A 23,890-nucleotide genomic window follows, 5' to 3' on the forward strand; every position below is an offset into this window, starting at 1 on the left:
ATCCGGGAACAAGCCACACATGCCTTGAGCACTTTGGCATGTGAGTCTCCAGTTAGCGGCTATGTAAATAAGGACAAATGTCCCCTAAAGACATTGTATTTTTATTTATTTATTTATTTATTTATTTATCCTTTTAGGACCGCACCCCTGGCAATAGTAAGTTCCCAGGCTAGGGTTGAATAAGAGCTGCAGGTGCCAGCCTACTCCATAACCATAGCATCGCCAGATCCAAGCCCTGTCTGTGACCTACATCACAGCTCATGTAGGATCCTTAACCCACTGAGCGAGGCCAGCCAGAGATTAAACCCGAGTCCTCATGGATATTAGTCGGGCTCGTTACTGCTGAGCCACAACAGGAACTCCCAACATTGTATTTTTTTATGCTGCCAGTGGCAGATGTCTCAGCCTTCTGTGCTATGTGTGTTTTGCCCGTGTTGAGAGTAAGGTGATCTCCAATCACAACTGAATCCAAACTCTCAACTGTGGTTTATTAAAAGAAAGAAAAGAAGCAGGGAGTGGTAAATTGGGATGGTCAACTCCTAACACCAAATATCTGTTGCAGTTTAAGAATAAGGAAACAGCAGTGGCAAACCCGGGAAAGGTCCTGGCTTCAAAACATCAGGTGGTGACACAACAGAAGGACAGAAGGACAACTTTAAAAGAGGACTACATTTTTACTTTTACTTTTTATTATTCGCAAACTGATATGTGACTTCAAATTCACAAAAGAAAAATGCCTAAGGTACTGTGAATAGCTTTTCTAACTCCCTAGACTTGTTTCAATTGATAAGATAAAGAGTTTTAAAAACAGGACCAATGACTCTGGATAGGAAAGTCAGGTAGGAAAAAACACTGGCTGTAACTATTCACCACAGCCATGCTGCAGTCTGCTTGGAACAAGCCAAGGAGGGTATCATTGTAACAGAGGAGGTACTGAGGATGCAGACTTTCTTAGACCTGGAATGCCTCTCTCTGCTTTGGGTGGCATGACTTTTAAAGAGCAGAGGTGAATCACAGGAAAGAAAGGTTTACCTCTACCCACGATTCAATTCCTCCTTACTCTTGATGACTCAGCTATGACTTACCTACACCTCACACCACCCTGCAGAGCAAGAGGGTTGGATTGAAGGTCATTCTTATTGCCTTGGTCTGTTTGAGCAAACAGAAGATGCCTCCTGCCTCAAACAGAAGGGAGATGATGGTCTCCTGATAATCATGTAAGAATTTTACTGTTCTAGAAATACATGGCCAGGCACTCTGCCACATAAAATGATATCCAATAGCATGAATGACCATGTGGTATAATTTCTGATAAACTTTAGTGACACACTTTCCACCACTTTCTGTGCCGCCATAATGGTGCTCTCGAATGTCCTGGCTGACATTCTCAAGAGCACCATCAATGCCAGAAAGAAAGGCGCACGTCAGGTTCTTATCAGGCCACGCTCCAAAGTCACCATCTGGTTTCTAACTATGTTGGTGACGCAGGGTTATATTGGCAATTTTTTTTTTTTTGGCTTTTTGCCTTTTCTAGGGCCACTTCCCGCAACATGTGGAGGTTCCCAGCCTAGGGGTCGAATCAGAGCTGTAGTCACCAACCTACGCCAGAGCCACAGCAACGCCAGATCCAAGCTGCGTCTGCAGCCTTCACTACAGCTCACGGCAACACTGGATCCTCAACCCACTGAGCAAGGCCAGGGATCCAACCCGCAACCTCATGGTTCCTAGTTGGACTCCTTAACCACTGCGCCACGACAGGAATTCCTATATTGGCAAATCCAACTGAGGATCACAGAGCTGGGGAAATTGTTATGAACTATATGGGCAGGTTAAACAAGTATAGCGTGATCAGCCCCAGATCTGAGGGGGGAAAATGTAGAAAATGTAGAAAAATGCCAGCTCTCATCCTGTCATTTTGGTTTCATTGTACTGACAACCTCAGCTGATATCATGGATCATGAAGAAGCAGGTTTAAAAACACACAGGAAGGAAAACCGTGGGATTCTTTTTCTAAAGATGTAATACATACCTGCAAGTAAAATGGCTCAATGGAAAAACTAAAACATAAAAAAATGAATGGAAGTTCCCACCGTGGTACAGCGGAAACAAAGCCAACTAGGAACCATGAGGTTATGGGTTCAATCCCTGGCCTCGCTCAATGGGTTAAGGATCTGGTGTTGCCGTGAGCTATGGTGTAAGTCGCAGATACGGCTTGGATCTGGCGTTGCTGTGGCTGTGGCATAGGCCAGTGGCTGTAGCTCTGATTCAACCCCTAACCTGGGAACCTCCATGTGCCATGGCTGCAGCCCTAAAAAAAAGCAAAATAAATAAATATTAAATAAACTTTAATGGCAAGTCTAACATCTCAAAAAAGGTCATTACCTTCTTCTGGCTTCACTGTTTTCTCCTTCTTTACTGATCCTGTTTTAGGACCCTTGTCTTGTGTTTTTTTCTGTGAACCACTGGTCTCCTTTTTTGAATTAATCTAATATTTAAAAGAAAGAAAGAAGTGTCACAAGTCATGATATGACCATTCAGACAATAGTCCAAAGGACACATTAGAGAATCATCCATCGAGCTGCTGCTCTTATTGAAAAGAGACACATCCAACTTCTTAAAAGGGCCACCTTATACCCATATCTGTGACTCCCTCCTCCCCCACCTTCAATCTTTGAGATCTGAGTTCCTACCCTGTTGTATCACCGACGCGTCTCTCCCCAGCGTCATACAGACCTAAACTCCAAACACAGTAGCCTGTGCACTGTTCTCATCCACTCCAACCTGTCCAAGGCATTTGTCCCGGGGTCACTTCCATTCTTTCCATCTCTGATCCCCACATCACTAACTCCAATCACAGATCTGATCATTTCCCACTGCCCACAGGATAAACTCCAACTTCTCAGCTTGATTTTGCAACACTTCCACATTCTGGCCCTGGCCTAGCCCTGCAAGTTCCTTTCCCCTGCCTGGGGCTTCTACTCTCCATGCTGGCCATTCCTCACATTACGCAGCCATTTCCCACTTCCGTACTTTTACCCACACTGGCTCTTTGATTGGAATGCCCCCTCCACTCCCAATTCAGTCATAGTTCTTTCATTCAGATGGATTAAAAGCTTAGATTCTTCCTGGTGCAACTTAACACACCTCTAAAATAGAGCTCACACGCCCCTGTTCTCCCAGGCCCTTGTATGTACTTCTACAGCACATTGCTATATGCATGATCAGGTGTTGTTACAGTTCCCATAAGAGCATAAGAAGCCTGAGTCCCTCAAAGACCGAGAGGATGTCTCACGCATGGTTATAACCTACACAATGCCCTGCACCCAGAACTGCCTGTAATATGACACACGGAGACTCACAAAGCATTCATCAAATTGACTCTGAGATAATAGAAACTACTTAATGCTCTCCCTTCCAAGTTCCTCTTATATCTCTGCACAGGAAATTCTCTCCCTACAGTTTACTACATTTAATTCTATATCACAGTTAGCCTCATGACCCCAGTGTGCTCTTCAACTAGACTTGTGAAATTGACAGTGAAAAAAAAAATCAGAAAAGAATATAAAATTAAGAGCCACATCCGGGACACAAGATAGGACTCTAAATTTTATATTTATTGCAGTCCATGAGTACATGCACGGTCTAAAGAGAAAATTACTGTTTGTTGACCACTGCCTAAGGTAAGGATGTAACACATTATTTCATTTAATCGATGCACCAACTGTAAGAGGCAGGTGCCACCTCTGTTTTTAAGCTGAGAAAACTGAGGCTCAGGAAAGTAAAGTCATATACCGAAAGCACGCTCCTCCATGCAACACTCTGGCTCTCAATATTCCTTTGGTCCTTAGACTTCTCACATTTTAGCCTCTCTCCCCCTCATTTCCCTTTCCATGACTACAGTGAGAAGGAAATAATCTCAAGAGCCCAAAGTACCGTGAGAGTCACAGGGAGAGATCATAAAATCCACACCTGGATCAGGTGCCTCTGTAGAAGTTACTGATGGCACTTGGAAGGCCTTGAGTTAAATCAAAGGGCCCCAAACACATCATGAACAGTGAGCTATAACTGAACCTGAAATCAAACAGAACGATACCCAAACACTGACTCCCAGAAAAGGTCCCCATAACGTTCCATTTTCATCCTTCTCAAAATGACCAAGTGGCAAAGAAGCAGCTTTTAGCCCAGCCTGAGTGAACTCCTAGGACCCAAGGTGATTGGAGGATAAAAAGTCCAATACGAGAGCAGGTTGACAAGAAGGAGAAACAAGTCCCTGGCTAGCTCCAACGCCCTGCTCTTTGCCTAACCCAGCGTCCAGAGGAGGTGGCATCTTTTCGTGTTGCCGCAGGAGGCAGGGCAGCACAGCAAAAGGAGCCCCTTGGAATCGAAGCGACCTTGTTGGCAAGCTGTTTAATTCTCCCGAGCTTCTGCCTCCCCAGCTGTAAAAGTGGGGGATAACTGTATTTTTGCCACAGAGCTCTGTTAAGATGACTAAATATGATGACATCTGATACCTCATCTAGTAACTGGGATACAGTTGGGGTTAGTTAATGAGCACCAAGTCAGCAGCCAAGAAACCATGGATAATTTTCAAATGACTGCAGTATCCAATGTTTCTTCCCTGCCAAAGAATCCATTTGATTATTAAGAAAGGAGCTTCCTAATGCTTCAGCCAAGATCTGAGGGGGTTTATGAAAGTAAGTTATGACTGAACAGCAGCGTACGCTGAGCCCACATGCTTCTCCCTGGCCTTACCTTATGATAAATTCTCAGGGACAGAAGACCTCGGCTCACCAGCCACACCATCTTACTCTCCTAGAGCAGAACCAGTATGTGGACTAATGCACAGCAGTCTGGTCACCAGAAAACGGGGTCCCGCCCAACAAGACACAGATACTGAGTTCAGCTAAGATTCTCCATCACTCAGTATGGTCATGGCTCTCTTGCTAGAAAGACACACACACATACACACATGCACACAACCGCACATGCACGCATGCCAAGCAAATCTTACCTCAACTGGGGGTGTCTCTCCCAGCAACAGGTTATTAAAAATGGTAGCGTAATCACCATTTAGATTCATCAGTTCCTCATGGGTGCCTCTTTCTGTAATACAGCCCTCTTTCATGAAGATCACTTCATCACAGTCAGCCAGGTACTGGAGACAAAGACAGATACAATACCGTGTGGCTGACATTCGTGCAAATACAAGCGAACACCTCAACCTTGGTTCAGCGGTTCTCATCTGGAGGTAGTCAAGCCCCTCCAGGGGACATGTGGCGATATCTGGAGGCATTCTGGGTTCTTAGAATTGAGGGGAGGGTACTACTGCCATTTGGTGGATGGAGGCCAGGGGCGCATAAGACAAGCCCCCACAACAGAGAGCTCTCTGGCCCCCAAACCCCAGTGCCACAACTGAGAGGCCCTGCTTTAGTTTATCATGCCTTGGGATGTAGTTCAAAAAGCAGTTCCTCCAGGTTTTGCCATAAATCTACTGATGAAGCCACACAAGCCTTGCCTTAAATGTCACATCCCTTCACTGCACTCAGAAGGACACATGATTACAGACTTTCTGCGGCAGCAGAGGGGGTGGGCCCCCCCACTTGACAACATATGCAAGGCAGATGGAAATATCCTTGAGCTGCTCTCTGAAGCGGCTGCTTGTGGTGGAATGACAGAGGGAGAAGAGATTGTTTTCCCTAAACAGTTCCCACTTGCATATAGATGTTAACACAACGCTTTCCAAACTCTCTCATAACCAAACTCCACTTTCAGCCTATTGCTCTCAGCCCTTTTACTCACTGATTTATATGCAGAAGCTAACATGCTCCAAGGATCTGATCCAGACGGCCATCTGGTACCACAAGCCTTATTAGTACAATGAGACAGGGGGCTATTTGTTGGGGAAGTGAACACTCCTGACCCCAGGGACCTCAAAGAGCCCCAGAGGTATCTGGACTGAGCCCACCTCCCTGTTTCTGACTTCCCAAGTCGAGGTGGGCAGCCTGGGGAAGGACGTGCCATACCTGTAACTGGTGGGTGATGAACAGAACCGTCTTAGACTTGAGGTGCTTCTGGATGGCACTGTTGAAGATGTGGTTGCCCACGTGGGCATCTAAGGCACTGAGGGGATCATCCAGGATGTAGATGTCTCGGTCACTATACAAGGCCCGGGCGAGGCTGATCCTTTGGCGCTGCCCGCCACTCAGGTTGGCTCCTCGCTCGCCAATCTACAGGAGTCCAGACAGCAGAGGGAAGCCTCTAGCTCAAGTCCAGAACCATGCTCAGCCACTGACCCAGTCACCTCTTCTCTCTTCCACCCAAACCAGCCCCTTCTCTTGACTTCGCCACCTGGATGAAGGGCTTCTGTGTCCTCCTGGGCCCACACCAGACCTGGGGGCATCAGCCCAGACGCCTTCCTCTCTCCTAAGACCACCTGGGTTATGAATCAATCCTGTGTCTGGCCTTGCCATGCCCTCTTGACACCCCACTACTATCCATTCTCCACAGACAGAACGATCTTTCCAAAACACACAGCTGACCATGTCCCACCCTTGCTTAGGGTCCTAGAGGACAGAATCTAAAGCCGCAAAGATGGCATACAAAGCAGGCCCTTTGCCACCTGGCTTATCAGCAGCCCTCAGCCTCTGTCGTCAGTCCCCCATCCAAAACCTGGGTTCTAAGCCATTTTCAATTGTGAGTCTATTATAAACATACACGACCACTGTCGTGCCTTCTCCTGTACTCTGTCTGCTCAGCCCTGGTGTCCTCTCCTCCGTGAGGCCTCCCTCATCCTCTTCTCCACCAACACCCAAAAGGAAGGGGACTCTTTCATCAGCTTATTATGTGCCTATTTGTCAGGATGTCTCAATTGTAAGTCAGCTTTTTGAGGTCACCGATTATTGTCCTATTCTTTTACATTCCCTGTTCCTCCAGCAGTTTCTGCACCTGTAGCCAGCACATAATGAGCACTTAATAAATGTTACTGAATGAACAAATGAAAAAAAAAATCAATTGTCAAATGGCAGCTGGCTTTGCATTTTTAAACAATCTTGTCCTTAAAAAAATCCAATTAATTCAGAGGGTTTCAAATAAAACCATGTATGAGAATTACCTGCAGGGCTTGTTAAAACAGATCGAACGGCCCCACCCCTAGCGTCTCCGATTCAGTTGGTCTCCGTGGGGATAAGAATCTGCAGCGCAGCGACTTGCTGCTCTGCTGCTAATCAGGGGACCAGGATCTGAGAACCAGTAAACTAATTAAACCATTCACCAAATCTGGTTTGAGGGCTTAGCTGAAGTCAGCTGAATAAAAAGAACCAGGCCCGGAGACCCCGGGGCAGGTCATGGGAGGCGAGTGTCAACACTGAAGGGCAAGAGCCAGTTCCAAGGACAAGCCCCTGGGAACTGTTCTAGCGCAGAGACCCACAGACAGGCGGTCTGTGCAAAGGCTTCCTCCTTTCTAAAGGGATAGCGCTCCCCAGAGTCCACATGCAAGTAAGAAGCTTGGCGGAATAAAGTTCAGGGAAGAAGCTCCACAGGCACATACTTGATTTATGATTTTAAAAATGAACAGTGAAGAAAACATCAACTCCAAACCAACAACGGGACTTCACTTAAAATCCACATGACACCTAAAATGTTTATGTGCTTAAAACAGGTCATGTTGCTACCCCTGCCCTGAGGAACAAATGCGTCCCTAGCTTAAAGTCCCAGTGAAGGAGTTCCCATCATGGCTCAGTGGTTAACAAACCTGACTGGCATCCATGAGGACACGGGTTTGATCCCTGGCCTCGCTCAGTGGGTTAAGGATCTGGCGTTGCTGTGGCATAGGCTGGCAGCTACAGCTCCAATTCGACCCCTAACCTGGGAACCTCCATATGCCACAGGTGTGGCCCTAAAAAGACAAAAGGGAAAAAAAAAAACAAAGGCAAAACTCCCCATGTAGGTTCTCCTCTCACTCCAAGGAGGCAGCCCTGGTGCAGCCCTGGCACAGCCCTGCCACCCATCTTCCAGAATCCCCTCTGCTAAACCCCTGTGCCCAGCAGGGGCACAAGGCTCGTACCTCCGTCAGGTCACTGTTGGGAAGAATGGCCAGGTCAGGCCTCAGGCAGCAGCTGTTCAGCACAGAGTTGTATCTGAGGACAGAAAGAGACCGCACATCAGGGACCTGGCTGGAGGAGAGCCTGGTGACCTAGGCCACCTCGTGTCTCACGGGCAGGATGGAAAGCATGACAGAAACCAAACATTCCTTGCCTTTCTTCATCAAATTCCTTCCCAAAGAGGATGTTGTCTCTCAGAGTGGCATTGAGGATCCAGGCCTGCTGGGCCACATAGGCGAAGGTTCCATTGACTGCAATGCTGCCCTCTAGAAGTGTCATCTAGGGAGAGAGACACCATCTGATGGCATCACAACGTAAAACCATTGCTCTAAGCCAACAGAACCCCCCACATTCCAGAACCGAGTTGAAAGTCTCGGCAATTTCCTTGGATGTTTTTTGAACCCAAATCCGGACCTCACCTTTGTTCTACAGAGAGCTACAGCAGTAAGAAATCAAGTTTGTGGTGCTTATGTGGGATGGGGGCCCAGCATAGCCTATGGCCTGAATGAACAAATACTTCATCCAGCAACACATAAGCTCTTTACTATCCTTTCTTCCTAGCTGCAGGCTGTAATTAAAGGAAGCACAAGCAGAAGGCCCTTGTAGAATTCCCCTGAGGAGGATGCTGTGAGGACTTAGAGCTAGTCCCTGCCTCAAGATGAGGGCAGGCCAACTCATCTACAGAATGAATCCAGGCTGTTGCTAGATCAGCTGCTTCTGTAAAATAAGGACCGGGGTTGGGGGGGGGGGCGGATTCCAGTTAGACATCTACTAGTATTATAGCCTATCTACAGAATGATAACAGACCCGCCCTCCAACATGCACAGACTACACGATGAGCCACGTGTTTTGAATGGTGTTCAGCTGCAGTGATTGACATGAATCAACACACCCACTTTATCTTTCTTCAGGGTTCCTTTGGGGACTAGGAGTAGACATTTGTCTTGGGCTAGGAATGCTATAGCTCTGAAAGAATTTCATTAATCAAGCTGCACAGACAAGCTTATCCTCTCAAACATGTAATGCACTGCGTACACACAGACCCTAACACAGTGGTACCAACTGCCCACAAAGTGTAAGCCCTCTGATTTGCCCTCAAAAGTGTTCAGAAACCCACTAAAGGCCTACTGTGGAAACCCGGCTCTTCTGTCTGCTACAACACAAACACCCCACACTGTGGATTGCCAGCAGAGAGTTAAACTCTGAAGAAGAGGGGACAGGTGTTCCTAGCCTCGCTGTCAGAGAGAGGGCTGTCAGGATTGGATCCTGAAGCAAAGACCCACTCAATTTTCCATGAATGATTGCCCGCCAACCCTCCTTCCTCTTTACTCTGCCTGTGTCTCTCATCACTGGCCCTTAAAGCTGATGATCAGAAATTACCTAGGAGGAGGACTTTGGCTTTTTTTTTTTTTGTCTTTTGTCTTTTTGTTGTTGTTGTTGTTGTTGTTGTTGCTATTTCTTGGGCCGCTCCCATGGCATATGGAGGTTCCCAGGCTAGGGGTTGAATCGGAGCTATAGCCACCTGCCTACGCCAGAGCCACAGCAATGCGGGATCCGAGCCGCGTCTGCAACCTACACCACAGCTCACGGCAACGCCGGATCGTTAACCCACTGAGCAAGGGCAGGGACCGAACCCGCAACCTCATGGTTCCTAGTCGGATTCGTTAACCACTGCGCCACGAAGGGAACTCCGACTTTGGCTTTTTTATGAAGACCGGTGGCTGAGCCCAAGCATAGTACAGTCTCATAAAGAAGGGGGTGGGGGAGTTCCCATCATGGCGCAGTGGTTAACGAATCTGACTAGGAACCATGAGGTTGTGGGTTCAATCCCTGGCCTTGCTCAGTGGGTTAAGGATCTGGCATTGCTGTGGTGTGGGTGGCAGATGCGGCTTGGATCCCGCATTACTGTGGCTCTGGTATAGGCCGGTGGCTACAACTCCAATGGGAACCCTAGCCTGGGAACCTGCATATGCCACAGGAGCTGCTCAAGGAAAGGCAAAAAGACAAAAAAAAAAAAAAAAACAACGGGGTGGGGTGTGGAGCCACCCTTCCAGATGTTGTGAGTGCAGCTTTCCTCAGACCAGGCTGGACACCATTGTGCTCTCTCTGTAGGAGAGCTACAACTCCACCAACTGTGACAGCGACGCTGGACAAGACAAAGTATTCCACAGACAGAAGGGTACAAAACAATCTTCCCCAACCCCTTCTCCCACTTGTTTAGTAACTAGATAAACGAATCAGAGACCTCATCCATCAGGAGGAATAATCTGAAGTTTATCATCGTTTCAACCATATAAATCAAGCTGGTTTAGGAGTTCCCGTCATGGCACAGCAGAAATGAATCCGACTAGGAACCATGAGGTTGCGGGTTCGATCCCTGGCCTCACTCAGTGGGTTAAGAATCCAGCGTTGCCGTGAACTGTGGTGTAGGCCGGCAGCTGCAGCACCGATTCAACCCCTAGCCTGGGAACCTCCCTATGCCGCAAGTATGGCCCTAAAAAGCCAATAAATTAAATAAATAAATAAAGCTGGTTTAATCCAAGTTTAAATCCAGTTACCTGGAGGTTTGGGGAGGATGTGCTTTATTTTTCTGATTATTTGGTTCTAAAACATAGTAAAAGAATTTGTCTTAGCTGGACAAACCCCACTCAAAATGCTGACAGCTCTCTGCTGGGTCCTCTGAGCGCTATTCACTCACTGTCTTGTGCTGTGCTTATGTGTCTAAAAGGCCTCGCTCCCGTACTAGACCATGGATTCCCTGAGGGCACAGTCGTCTCAATGGGTAGGTTGAAAACGGAGTGGGTCTTTGCTTCTAGATCAAATCCAAAGGCACTCTCTCTCTGTGACAGGGAGGCTGGTGAGGCTGGTCAGCTCCACATCTTCCATCTGCAGGCCGTCTACAGTGTGTCCATCCCTTTCCTAGGGACATTTCCCAACACCCCCCTGACATACCTATGGCACCGAGCAAAAGAAGACATAAGAAACAAGTGACTCCAGGTGGGGATCTGTCGGTCATTCACCAGGTGTCCACCGAGCCCCCTTCCAGTTACAAGGCTGTCATTAAGGAGTAGGAACGTGGGGGGCAAGGGGTGGGAGGGCGTGATACAGACCAAGGGTCATTCTGTTTCTACCTTTCCTGACTGTCTTCAGGAACTAAGTTCATTTTTCCTGAGACGCTTGCGAAGCAGAATCCACAGCAAGAAGCAGAAAGTGCCATAGATAGTAACGATATCTTACCTGGCCTAAAACAGATGAAATGAGAGAAGTTTTTCCACTTCCCACACTGCCACAGATTCCAACCAGCTTACCCTGGACAAAGCATATGAGAGAGAAAGGTCATTAAAGGACTACTGACCACTCAGCTCTGGGACATCTGATTTCTTTGAGAAAAAAAGTTAATGACAGTCCTTCACTATGGGAACTGTTGTCCTGATGACCCAGAGAGTCACATACCACTTCTATGCCTTGTCATTCACCCACATCATAAGGTTTCCATGGGGATGCACTAGGGCAACAGATGTGCAAGCCTTTTGGAAAAATTAAATGCCATGCACATTAAGGTATCCCGTATCACTTTTAAAAAGTCCCAGCCCCTTTCCTACTTCGTTGGTAACCTAAGCTTTTTGAGAATTTATTTATTTTTATTATTATTATTTTTTCCTTTTTAGGGCCACACCCATGGCATATGGAGGCTCCCAGGCGAGGGGTCCAATCGGAGCTATAGCTGCCGGCCTACACTACAGCCACAGCAATGCCAAGTTCTTAACCCACTGAGGAAGGCCAGGGATTGAACCCGAAACCTCATGGTTCCATCTGATTCGTTTCCACTGCACCACAACGGGAACTCTGATAATTTGCTTATTTTTATTGTTGTTTTTGGAAGAGAGGATAGGACTCTTGAAAATTATTTTATTTTCACTTTATGTGGGTTTTTTTCCTCCAGAGTCTATAAATCACTTTCAATAAAAACTATGTGCACTGTTCTTTCCATTTTTCTACAAAACATTTCCAAGAATCTGAGGGCGTATTTTTACTATCAATCCCACATGCAAGTGGGAAACTGAAAACCAAGTCTGTCGTGTACTGAATAGCCTCATGCAAAATAATGAGTTCTCCATGGGCAGTGTTAAAAGTTTTCAAGAACAGACAGACGATTTTAACAAGGCCACTTGTTCAGCAACCCTCTAGGGCCTCAAGTCTCACAGCAAGGAAGGGATGGAGGGAAGGGGTGTGGAGAGAGCATGGCTTCTGGAGGCAGATGGGTCTTGATTTGAATCCCAGCTCCACCAGCACTTGACAATGGGGGGAACTTAGTCTCATTACTTAAATGAACAGTCTCTCTAACTGGGCCTTGAGCAACTCGAGGGAAAGAGTTGTCCTAGTAAGACCAAGCACAGTGTCTGATGCTTAGCAAAAATATGCTGGACAGGAGTTCCCACCATGGCTCAGCAGAAACGAATCTGACTAGGATCCATGAGGATGCAGGTTTGATCCTTGGCCTTGTTCAGTGGGTTAAGGCTCCTTTGTTGCCCTGATCTGTGGTGTAGGTTACAGACATGGTTCAGATCTGGCGTTGCTGTGGCTGTGGTGTAGGCCATTGGCTATAGCTCTGATTCAACCCCTAGCCTGGAAACCTCCATATGCTGCAGGTACAGCCCTAAAAAGACAAAAAAGAAAAAAAAAGAGAAGAAAAAAGCTGGACAAAGTTTTTGACATGGTCTGGAGGTTGAAAGATTACAGCCCAGTGGTGAGGGGACCAAGTCACAGGCTCAGAGGCTGCTCAGGTCCTGCAGGTTAATCGAGAAAACTCTGTGCCATGACTCAGTGGTAACTAAAGATGTCAACAATGAAGTAAGTGCCTGGGGACTCAGAAGACATCAGGCAGATATTAACTTCCCTCCCCGTCCCTAAGGAGGGGAGCTGGGGGGAATCGTGGTATCTCTTCAAATAGCTAAAGGTCTGTCATGCAAAGGGCAGAAGGGGGATCAACAAATAGAAAGGAGAAGAGTAAATTTCAGCTGATTACAAGGAATAAACCTCTAATGCAGCTGTTTCACAAGGTAATAGAGTTATCTCAATCAAGATAATCATTATTAAATGAGAAGCCTGCTGGTAAAGGTTAACTGAGGTCAAAAGCTGATTTGAGGAGTTCCCGTTGTGGCGCAGTGGTTAACGAATCCGACTAGGAACCATGAGGTTGCGGGTTTGATCCCTCCCCTTGCTCAGTGGGTTAACGATCCGGCGTTGCCGTGAGCTGTGGTGTAGGTTGCAGACGCGGCTCGGATCCCGCGTTGCTGTGGTTGTGGCGTAGGCCGGTGGCTACAGCTCCGATTTGACCCCTAGCCTGGGAACCTCCATATGCCGTGGGAGCGGCCCAAGAAATGGCAAAAAGACAAAAAAAAAAAAAAAAAAGCTGACTTGAGCACCTTCCGCTGATGACCCGGCTAGTGGTTTCAGGTGGACTCATTGAGGACCATGTCCCCATCTTGTCTACAGCTTCCAAGAGCTGGGAGCTTTTTGTTTTCCCTCTAGTCCAGCTCTGGATCTGTGAAACATGCCTCACACAGCATTAGGACCCCGAGCCCACTTCCAACCGTGAAGAGGCATATTTCTTACCACCTCATCACCATCACCACCATCCTTGACCCAGAAAACCTTATGTTTTTCCCTGATTGTCCTCATTTCCTTCTTTGTTTCCCTACACAGTCTTCTGAATCCAGAAGTTAGAATGATTCTCTGCATACAGAAGTCAGAGTGCATCACTCTTCTCCTCCAGACCCTCCAATGGGTTCTACTCTCCATTGAGAGTAAAGCCAAAGTCATGGCAGGAGGCTCTGGCACCCCAACGCTCTCTGCCCTCTGCACCCACTCCTCTCTCCCAAGCTCAGTCTGCTCCTGTGAGAGGCATGCTGCACACCCAGGGCCTTTGTGCTTCTGTTCCCTCTGCCTGAACACCCTTCTTCCCCTACCAACATCCACATGGCTCACTGCAAGGCTTTGCTCAAATACAGGCCAACTCCAACATGTCTGGTTCCAGGCCACCGCAGTAAAGCAAATATCACAATAGAGTGAGTCACATGAATGTCCCGGCTTCCCCATGCATATAAAAGTTGTGTTAACACTATAGTTTATGAAGTGTGCAATAACATTATGTCAAAAAAATGTACACATCTTAATTTAAAAACACTTTATTGCTAAAAATGCTAACTGTCATCTGAATCTTCAGTGAACTGTAGTCTTTGCTGCTTGAGGATTTAAAATATTTCAAGAATTACCAAAATTAGACAGAGACGTGAAGTAAGCAAATGCAGTTAGAAAAACACCTACAGGTTTGCTTGACACAGGGTTGCCAGAAGCCTTCCATTTGTAAAAACTGTACTATGGGGAGTTATCGCTGTAGCGCATGTGCATTAAGAACCTGACTGCAGCGGCTCAGATCACTGCAGAGGCATCCCCAGCCCAGTGCAGTGGGTTAAAGGATCTGGCATTGCCATAGCTCTAGTGTAGGTTGCAGCCAGGGCTCGGATTCAGTCCCTGGCCCGGGAATTTCCATATGCTGTAGGTACAGCCATTAAAAAAAAAAAAAAAAAAGGCACTATGCCTGTTATTACTTTTTTTTTTTTTTGTCTTTTTGGCATTTCTTGGGCCACTCTCGCGGCACATGCAGGTTCCCAGGCTAGGGGTCGAATCGGAGCCTGTAGCTGCCAGCCTACACCAAGGCCACAGCAACATGGGATCGGAGCCACGTCTGCAACCTACACCATAGCTCACGGCAATGCCAGATCCTTAACCCGCTGAGCAAGGCCAGGGATCAAACCCACAACCTTGTGGTTCCTAGTCGGATTCGTTAACCACTGAGCCACGACAGGAACTCCGCCTGTTACTACTTTTTAGTGAGGACTTTCCTTGGGCAGCCTATTTAAATTGCAACCACACCTGTATGCAAGCACTCTACCCCCTTTTCTTCACGGTCCTGAGAAGCATATGACATACAATACCTTTTACTTATTTGCTGTTGATCTTTGCCCACAGAATATAAATTCTGGAAAGGCAGGGGTTTTTGTCTATTTGGCTTTTTTGCTGCTCCATTCCCAGCCCTACAACAGTGCCTGGCCTAGAGCTGGCACTCAGAAAAGGCTGTTGAATGTGTGGCTACATATACATGTGGGACCCTCTGGATGACACAGCTCTCCACATGGTGCTGGCTCCCATCATGTTCTGTATTATAAACACCTTGAAACTGGAGTGTCTCAGACAGCCACTCTCTCCAGAAGGAACTTGGAGACACTAGTCCTGTGCTACCTGGGCCATGACATCATATACCCTACTGATCCTTTACTTATATTAAAATTACAACAACAACAACAACAACAACAACAAAAAGACAAAAGACAAAAAAAAAATGGAGTTCCCGTCGTGGCGCAGTGGTTGATGAATCCGACTAGGAACCATGAGGTTTCGGGTTCAGTCCCTGCCCTTGCTCAGTGGGTTAACGATCCGGCGTTGCCGTGAGCTGTGTGGTGTAGGTTGCAGACGCGGCTCGGATCCCACGTTGCTGTGGCTCTGGTATAGGCCGGTGGCTACAGCTCCGATTCAACCCCTAGCCTGGGAACCTCCATATGCCTCGGGAGTGGCCCAAGAAATAGCAACAACAACAACAACAAAAAAAGACAAAAGACAAAAAAAAATTTAAATAGTTACTATAGAACTGGCGATGACAGCTTCACGGAGAGCACCCATTGTATGCCAGCTTCTGTGCTATGCACAGCCCAGTGCTAATGAGAAGCTCACACAGAGTTATAATAACTAGACATAATCAGTGCACCTCACATACAACTGGAATAACCCAATCCATTCTGGGCAAAACCATGGAAAATCCACTTGAATGCTTCATTTCCTTGCTTGTAATATGAGCATCTCATGAGAACGGCTGTTACTCATTTCCAGTGTTAATGTCCCTTCTAGAAGCGGGGCTGGCCAGATCTACCCTTTGGTTCAGAATTATGCCCAGCCACAAAGGCCTTGGCGAAAAGGAACGGCGGCTGCCTGTTCCCGCCAGAACCGACACCCAGGAGGCAGTTACCTCTTCGATTTCCAAGTCGATGTTGTACAGCGTCCTCTGCAGGCGCAGGTTCCCCAGGTGGATGTGCTTGCCTTCTTCCTCCTCAGGACTAGGCCGCTCGTCACTGTCCAGAAGGAGGTGGCCCTTCTGCTCTGCCAGCACCGCCTGATGCTCAGTGCGCTGCAGCTGCCTCACCTTCTCTTTCTTGCCCCTGGCAGCCCTCTTGTCTTTTTTCGTTTTAGGGGTCAGCTTGGGTGAGTTCTGGATACTGGCGTGGGAGGAGTCCCATGCCAAGGTGGCATTTTTCATCTCTATCGTGATGTGAGGGCTGGCTGGTTTTTTCTTTATCATGTGAACCTCTTCCATTAGAAACAAACTCTGATAGGAGTTGTGAGAGAGGTGCAAAGATGAGACACTGGATCAAGACCAGGGAGACAAGCCTAGGGCGTACACTCACGTAGCAAAACACATCAGGCTATACAGTGGAAGGAAGCTGAAGGGCAAAAGGTAGCTCATTAGTGTAGCCCAGCCTCAGGCCCACGGAGAGGGTGTGGCATGTGGGGGCACCCTCAGGAGGGATGGGGGGCTCCTCAACTGGCCCAGCACTCTATGCTACAGGTCACATGCTAAACTACTCTTCCCTTCTGCACCAGTCTAATGTGGACCAGAGGAAATTTAATTTAATTGGCCAGTATGCTGCCCCTTGTTCTCACTCATGAGTTGCTGAGGAGCAGGTAGTAAAAGGCAAGCAGGAAAACCCAAGGGCACGCTGCTCTCCTGCAGAGACCCTCGTCACTCCGTGTGCCTTCCGAACCACTCCTGCAGAACCCCCAAGCCTGGGCCCTTCCCTCACGCACAACATGGCATACGTGCAATTGCGACCAGGCCTAGCTGACTGCGGTTAGAAAGGAACATCTAAGGTTTTATCAACAGCAGAGTACATCTTCCCGCCAACACGTTCTCACGTCTTCCAAGTCCAGCCTTGGAACTTGTGAGAATTCAAAGGGCTAGCATGGAAGGGAAGGGAATCGCCCTCAGACACATCCTTGGGGAGAAAGCAGGGCTCTTTCCTCCCACTCCTCCCCCGAACCCCACTGAGCTATGTCAGGGGAGGACAAATGCAATGTTTCAAAAGCTAAGAGTCTCTGCAATGAGATCGGAAACACTGACCATAATAAACCTTAGCCCAGGACCTACATGTGCCCACGACTTTGAACCCACTTCTGACACTTCCCTGAACCCAATGATCATCTCTACAGGGTGCTATGCCAATTGGATTCCCAATATGATTAAAAAAAAACAATCCTTTTTAAACATTAGAAAAGATGACTTTTCATGCAAGCCTCTTTGCTTAGCTACCGAGAACCCCTCACTCAAGTTGGCAGGTGCTGTTGAATGTAATAGATAATCCCTTTCCCTGAGAGCAAGACCCTTCTCCTAACTCCTAAACGTCCCTAAACTTGCACTTTTCATCCCTAAACTGCCATATCTCCCATCCATTCCTAATCCCCCATCTTCCCAGAAGTGTCATGTCTCTAAATTTCCTAGATAATCTTCCCTTTGGGGCAATCATTTTAAAAAATTTAGGTTTTTTTTCAAGTTTAGTTTTCTGAAAAGAGCCATTGATTTTGTGTGTTCAGAACCTTCCTGAAAGACATGGCTAAGAACAACGAGCCAAAGAGTCTGCCCACCCTCACAGCCTGAAACCACATGCCAACAGAATTCCTATCATTTCTCTCTCCTAAAGAGTTACTAAAAGCATCCTTTAGGCCTCGTGGACCATTGAAACTATGCTAGTGCCTCTAGTTTGCCCGCTCATCCCAGCTTTCCCTTCCCACAGGCCCCTGCAGCCCCACACTCCTCCAGGAGGACCGCAGTTTCAAGGACCACAGCTTCAGGCCACTCTGCCCAAACATGCTGAGCCACACAGGGGCCTCGCAACACTTGATCTTATACCTACTTGGATTTGCTCCTGCCAGGACAATAGAGCCTTAGAGGGACCTAAACCACAAACCTCAACTTGACCACAGGACACTGACCATCCAAACCCTACTCTCATTCATGGAACAACCAACTCAGGGTGTATTCATTGGGTGGAAGAGGGAACTACACATCGGTTCACCAGATAAAATATAAGATGCCTAGTTAAGTGCTGATTCTAGATAAACAATGAGTAATCTTTTTGTATGTAAGTATGTCCCAGGTAATTATTAACTCAGTATCCTGTGTTTTTATTTGCTAAACCTGGCACATACTGGTGGCCATCTTATCAGAATTATCATCCTCCTAGAAGTGGAGGTGGGAGAGGAGGAGACTGCCAGGAATTAGCTAGAAGGTGACTCATTCTCATGGGACGTAAGATAGAGCTGTGGGCAATTTTGCTTCAAGTATTAACTCTGAAGCTTCCTGAAGAGAGGAAGGATCTATAATGTGCAAAGCCATTTGCCAGTACAAGGTCTCACTAGTAAGTGACCAGAACTCTAGAGAAACAAGGGGAGAAACAAATCTGTACTATAAATTCCTATTCCTTCAACCAAAATGCCACCAAAGCCATTCACTGAAAAGGACAGACACAGATAGGGGGACAAATTCACAGTCAAAACACCTGTCTTCTTCAAAACTATATATTGTGGGTTCTACAAAATAAATCTCTGATTATAATTAGACCATTTCTCCTCACGTGGTTTTAAGTCTTGTCTTCTAGCAGTCATGATGGGGTGAGGAGGGCTAGGGGCTAGGGGTACATTCTTGAGGACTAGCATTTTTTTTTTTTGTCTTTTCTAGAGTCACACCCGCGGCATATGTATGGAGGTTCCCAGGCTAGGGGACCAATCGGAGCTGTAGCCACCGGCCTACGCCAGAGCCACAGCAACACCAGACCCGAGCCGTGTCTGTGACCTACACCAAAGCTCACGGCAACACCGGATCCTTAACCCACTGAGCAAGGCCAGGGATCGAACCCGAAACCTCATGGTTCCTAGTTGGATTCGTTAGCCACTGAGCCACGACGAGAACTCTGAGGACTAGCTTTCTTGACCAAACAAAATTCACCTGGTTAATTGTGAACAAGTAACATATAAATCTTGGGAAGCTAGTCTCCATTCTCTTCAAGAGGAAAACCCAGTTTGTTTTCTCCTGAACATCTAAGGTGATGCTATCAATCCCTCCCACACCTGAGCCTCGAGCCTTCAAGGCACCTGCCTTGGTCTCACCAGCCAAGGATTAGCGGAGCTCCTCTGCACAATGGCTTTGTCAACAGAGTCCAGCCACATAGGTGCTGTTCCTTTTTTTTTTTTTTTTTTTAATATTAGCCACTTTCAAATATCTACCTCTCTCTACCCTCCCAAATATATCTCTTGTATCACCTCTTTGTATTATTCTGAAGGCACAAAGAACAGTCAAGGCATAATCAACTAACCATCTGCAGGGAAAAAAACCCTGATACGTACTTAACTGCACTTCTCAAAATGAACTAGTTTTAGGACTATTCCTGTGTCACTGCATTCCCTGTATCATGAGTGGCAACCAAAGGGCAGGGAAAAAAATCAAAAAGAGCCTGTGACTGACAGCATTTTGGTAGAGGTAGATATAAATGAAGGTGAGAAAAAGCTAATAGTCACCTGACAGCTCGACTCTATTCTAAGGGAGCCTAGGTTTAACTGGAAGGCCCAGTGAGTTTTAACACATAACCATGTTAGGTCCAAGGAGAAAGGACTAGCTCTGAAGGGCAACTGAAATTTTGGGAGCCCAGAACTAGGCAGTCTATGAAAGGTAAAAATTCTTGTTTCTTTGAAAAGGTCCTTTAGTTGAGTCTCCTCCACTGCCCCCTTTCTTACCAACTTGCCAAAAAGCTAAAGGTGAAAAAAGCCAAGCGCGGCCAGCCCATGTGGCCCGTGGGAATAAAGGCAGCTGTAGGTTTGGCCACAGACGGCTCCTAACACAGAGGCAGGAAGGGAGCCACTTACCTTAAATCTGTCGACGGCAACGGATGCTTCTGAGAGGGACTTTACTGAGAACGGTGTAACTTTCAAAGCAAAAGTCATGGAATTGAAGACAGTCACCACTGTGAAAGCCTGAAAACAGGAAAAGAGAAGACACTGAGCCTGATGAGGGTATGCAACTAAAATAATATGACATCATCAACTGCCTTTCAGATTTACAGAGGGCTGCAACTTGACTGCCAAGTGTTGGTACCAGTCAGATGTGTCTTTCTAAAGGTCCAGTTATTTGTTTTATTTTTTAATTTTTTTGTCTCTTTATGGCTGCACCCGCGGCATATGGAGGTTCCCAGGCTAGGGGTCCAATTGGAGCTGTAGCCGCCGGCCTAGGCCAAAGCCTCAGCAAAGCCAGACCTGAGCCTTGTCTGTGACCTACACCATAGCTCACGGCAACGCCGGATCCTTAACCCACTGAGCAAGGCCAGGGATCGAACCTGTGTCCTCATGGATATTAGATTTGTTTCTGCTGAACCATGATGGGAACTCCAAAGGTCGAGTTTTTATAAGAACGCCAATTAATGTTCTCAGTGAATCTGAACCAAATGATGATCTGTATTTTCAGAATTAAACCCAAAGTCGGGTTGGCTAAAAACAACCTGCACACTCTTTGTGCACGAGGGCTAAATCCCCACCCTTCTACTTCTCGGATGAACTGTGTAAATGAAAAAATCCAAATCCAGTAACAGAGCGGCTCTCTCTATATGTGACACTTCTAAACGGTCCCCAAGCCCCAAGGGTTCACTGACCTGTGCTGCTGTCAGATCAAAGCCAAGGGTCATGTGAACAGAGAAGGTCACCACGCTGGCAATCACCATGACAATGGGAGCCACGCCGACCGTGATGCTCTGAAAGTACCCAGCCTTTTCCAACATCCGACGTTCCTCCTCTCGGATTTCTAAGAATAAAAAGCAAGCCACTTTCTAAAAAGCAAGTTGAAAGGAACCTTGGGGTATTGCTCCTTTGTCACCAAAGAATAGCTGGTAGATCTTCAGCCACTATAGGTTTTAAAATGACCCTGTAACAGCTATGATGCAAAAAAACACTAGATCAATATGACCATCAACTACGATCATAAAAGCTGGCATGCAAGCCTGAGGTCTGAAATGAATCGAGTCACAGGAATGAATCGAACAGAAAACAGTCACTGCATATCAGTACAAAGATCATCTTCTGCCGTCATTTGATTCTGTTTGCAGATTTCTTATGTAAGGACACATACATTGATGGTATCTGCCACTAGCAGTTTTGTTTGCTTGCCTGGGTTATTTATTTCTGGCTTAGGTACTTATAGGAAAGACTATACAACACTAGTAGAGAATTAAAAAGGGAGTAAGACTTACTTGGGTGCCTACTGTGTGTTGGTGCAAGGATAAAGCCTTTCATCCAAAAAACAGTAAGGATAAATGGAAGAAAATGAGTGAAATATAATTTTTGTAAGCAGGACTTTTTTTCTACTTGCAAAATTGACAATCTTATTAACAGAGCAATCAGGGAGTACTAAAGACCATGACACAGAAAGTACAACAACAAAGCAGTGAGGTGTTCTCAAACAAATTTCTAAACATAAAACCAATTCTTCTATGTGGCTATGCACTGACCTTAAAAGTATCACCACTGCCTCAAACACTGGGAACTGCCTTTAGAGTCAGCTCTTTTTTAAGTCATACTTTTTAAAAAATTCAACTCATTGCTTTAACATTTATCATATGCCTTGCCCAAGTCTATAATGAGCAAGAATGCTCTTTTCAAGCTAATATACATAGGTAAAGAGACCAAAGCCAGGGGATGAAAGATGACTGGAATCTCAGAAAGAAGATTATGAAACAGAAAATTAGGATCTGAGAGCCAGAAGGGACCATCAGCGGTGACCCTGCCAACAGCACGCTTGGCAGATGTCCTGTTAGCAGCACCCAATTGCTCCATGCTATTATCAATAAACCCACTACTAGATGAGGGAGCCTAACAGACTGTTGGACATGTCTGAGTGATCACCTTCCTCTGGATGACGACTCATAATTGATAAATTTTATGAAGTGGACACAATGTTCCTGAAAGTTTACTCAAACCAAGCATTGGAAATAAAACAGCTTCTTTGATCTGAATAACTGCATTTCTGTTCAACTCCAAATTGCACAAATTTTTAAACTGGGATGTATTCAAGTTAGCTCACAGATGATATATATATATTTTTTTTTTTCTCCTTTTTTACAGCCTTACTTGCAGCATATGGAAGTTCCCAGGCTAGGGGTCTAATCGGAGATGCAGCTGCCGGCCTTCGCCACAGCCACAGCAATGCCAGATCTGAGCCACATCTATGACCTATGCCTCATGGGTGACCTACGTCACAGCTTGAGGCAACACCGGATCTTAATCCACTGAGCAAGGCTAGGACTCAAACCCACATCCTCATGAAGACAATGTCAGGTCTTTAACCCGCTGAACCACAATGGGAACTCTACAGCCCCTATCTTTTACATTTAAATTAAGTTTAAATGGAACTATATCTACTTATTAGAACTCTAAAGTGCCTTTAAATGTGTTCCTTTGAAATTTCACCTTTTTTAAGGCTCAAGATTTCAACTTTTTGTTGACATCTTCTTAAATGCCCAGCCTGGGGTAATTATTCCTCCAAGCTTTGTGACATGTACACACAACATGCTTATGTCTGCAACGAATTTACAGATCAGGACAGGGCCAGGCACTGAGAACCCTGTGACTAGATACAAATCAATTATTTGGAAAAAAAAAATTAAGAAAGCTCTGTGCATAAATGGCAGGGCAGGGCCCAGAGTCCAGCTGTCTTGACTTCCCCCTGGCACTGTCCTCAGGATCCTGTACCCACCCTCCTGTGGTGTACGTGCTCCCACCGTGGAGGGAGCAGGGGCAGGGCTCTCAGCAGCTACCTGATACTGTTTTCTGTGATGTCGTCATGGCCAGACCAGAAAATTACAAGCTGGATGAGAGTACGGGGTGGGGGGGAACCACTGAAAATGAATGAATTACTCATGCCCAGCTGAGTTATCTTGGGGGAAAAAAAATCCCAATTTTCTTAGGTCTCAATTTCCTCTTTGTACGATGAGGTTGTGGGTGCCAGTCTCCAAGATCCTTATCAACATAAAGCTCATAAGATAGTATAAGAACCTAAGACATTACGATCCTGTGTCATGAGGATTTTCGGTAGCTAATGTGCTCAGGAAGCAAAGAAGCCCAGGAAGTCTTTCTACCATATACACATACAAAGTCTTTAAACTTACTTTGCACACTCTGAGAGAATGCTTTGACCCAGGCATACATTTTAATAAATTTAATGTAGGTAAGGACTTCATTCATCTTTTGGACACGGTCATCTGTGATGGTCACACATTTTCTCCTGAAATATGCAGTGATCCGTGACACAAACATCTAAAAGGAAAAAGGATGTCATGCCAAGTCAGAGCTTATTTGGATTTAAGAGCTCTCTGAGTCTTTGTGGGAAATAAATCCCCTTAAGATTACGATAAATAAAGTGAGAATCTCGTAGTTGTACTTCTTTTTAATAAAAGTCTATTAGATGATCTATTAAAGTCTATTAGGTGATCTATTAATGGTCTATTAAATGACCATCAAGTAGTATTTAATACTTATCTCTTTGTAAGAGAGTAAAGACAAATAAGCACTTATCCTCAGAGAAACCACAGCTATCTATGCTACCAAGGGGAGGGGAGAGCCTATCAGTCAGCATCAACTTGAGG

At 46.3% G+C, this 23,890-nt stretch overlaps 1 protein-coding gene across 4 annotated transcripts in view; it reads right to left on the reverse strand.

Annotated features, from left to right (window-relative positions):
- Positions 1–23,890, reverse strand: part of ABCC5 (ATP binding cassette subfamily C member 5) — an 88,311-nt gene that overhangs the window by 31,803 nt on the left and 32,618 nt on the right. For all 4 annotated transcript variants that reach the window (XM_047787619.1, XM_047787610.1, XM_047787636.1 and 1 more), the window contains exons 8-17: positions 23,414–23,561; positions 20,906–21,054; positions 20,127–20,234; positions 16,183–16,539; positions 11,337–11,408; positions 8,254–8,378; positions 8,063–8,135; positions 6,024–6,227; positions 5,012–5,155; positions 2,383–2,485 (exon numbers count right to left, since the gene is read on the reverse strand). In XM_047787619.1, the coding sequence (XP_047643575.1) occupies positions 2,383–2,485; positions 5,012–5,155; positions 6,024–6,227; positions 8,063–8,135; positions 8,254–8,378; positions 11,337–11,408; positions 16,183–16,539; positions 20,127–20,234; positions 20,906–21,054; positions 23,414–23,561 (1,483 nt within the window). The remainder of the gene's footprint in view (positions 1–2,382; positions 2,486–5,011; positions 5,156–6,023; positions 6,228–8,062; positions 8,136–8,253; positions 8,379–11,336; positions 11,409–16,182; positions 16,540–20,126; positions 20,235–20,905; positions 21,055–23,413; positions 23,562–23,890) is intronic.

The sequence above is a fragment of the Phacochoerus africanus genome, chromosome 1 (genome assembly GCF_016906955.1).
Source record: "Phacochoerus africanus isolate WHEZ1 chromosome 1, ROS_Pafr_v1, whole genome shotgun sequence".
In the NCBI taxonomy this organism is placed as follows: Eukaryota; Metazoa; Chordata; class Mammalia; order Artiodactyla; family Suidae; genus Phacochoerus; species Phacochoerus africanus.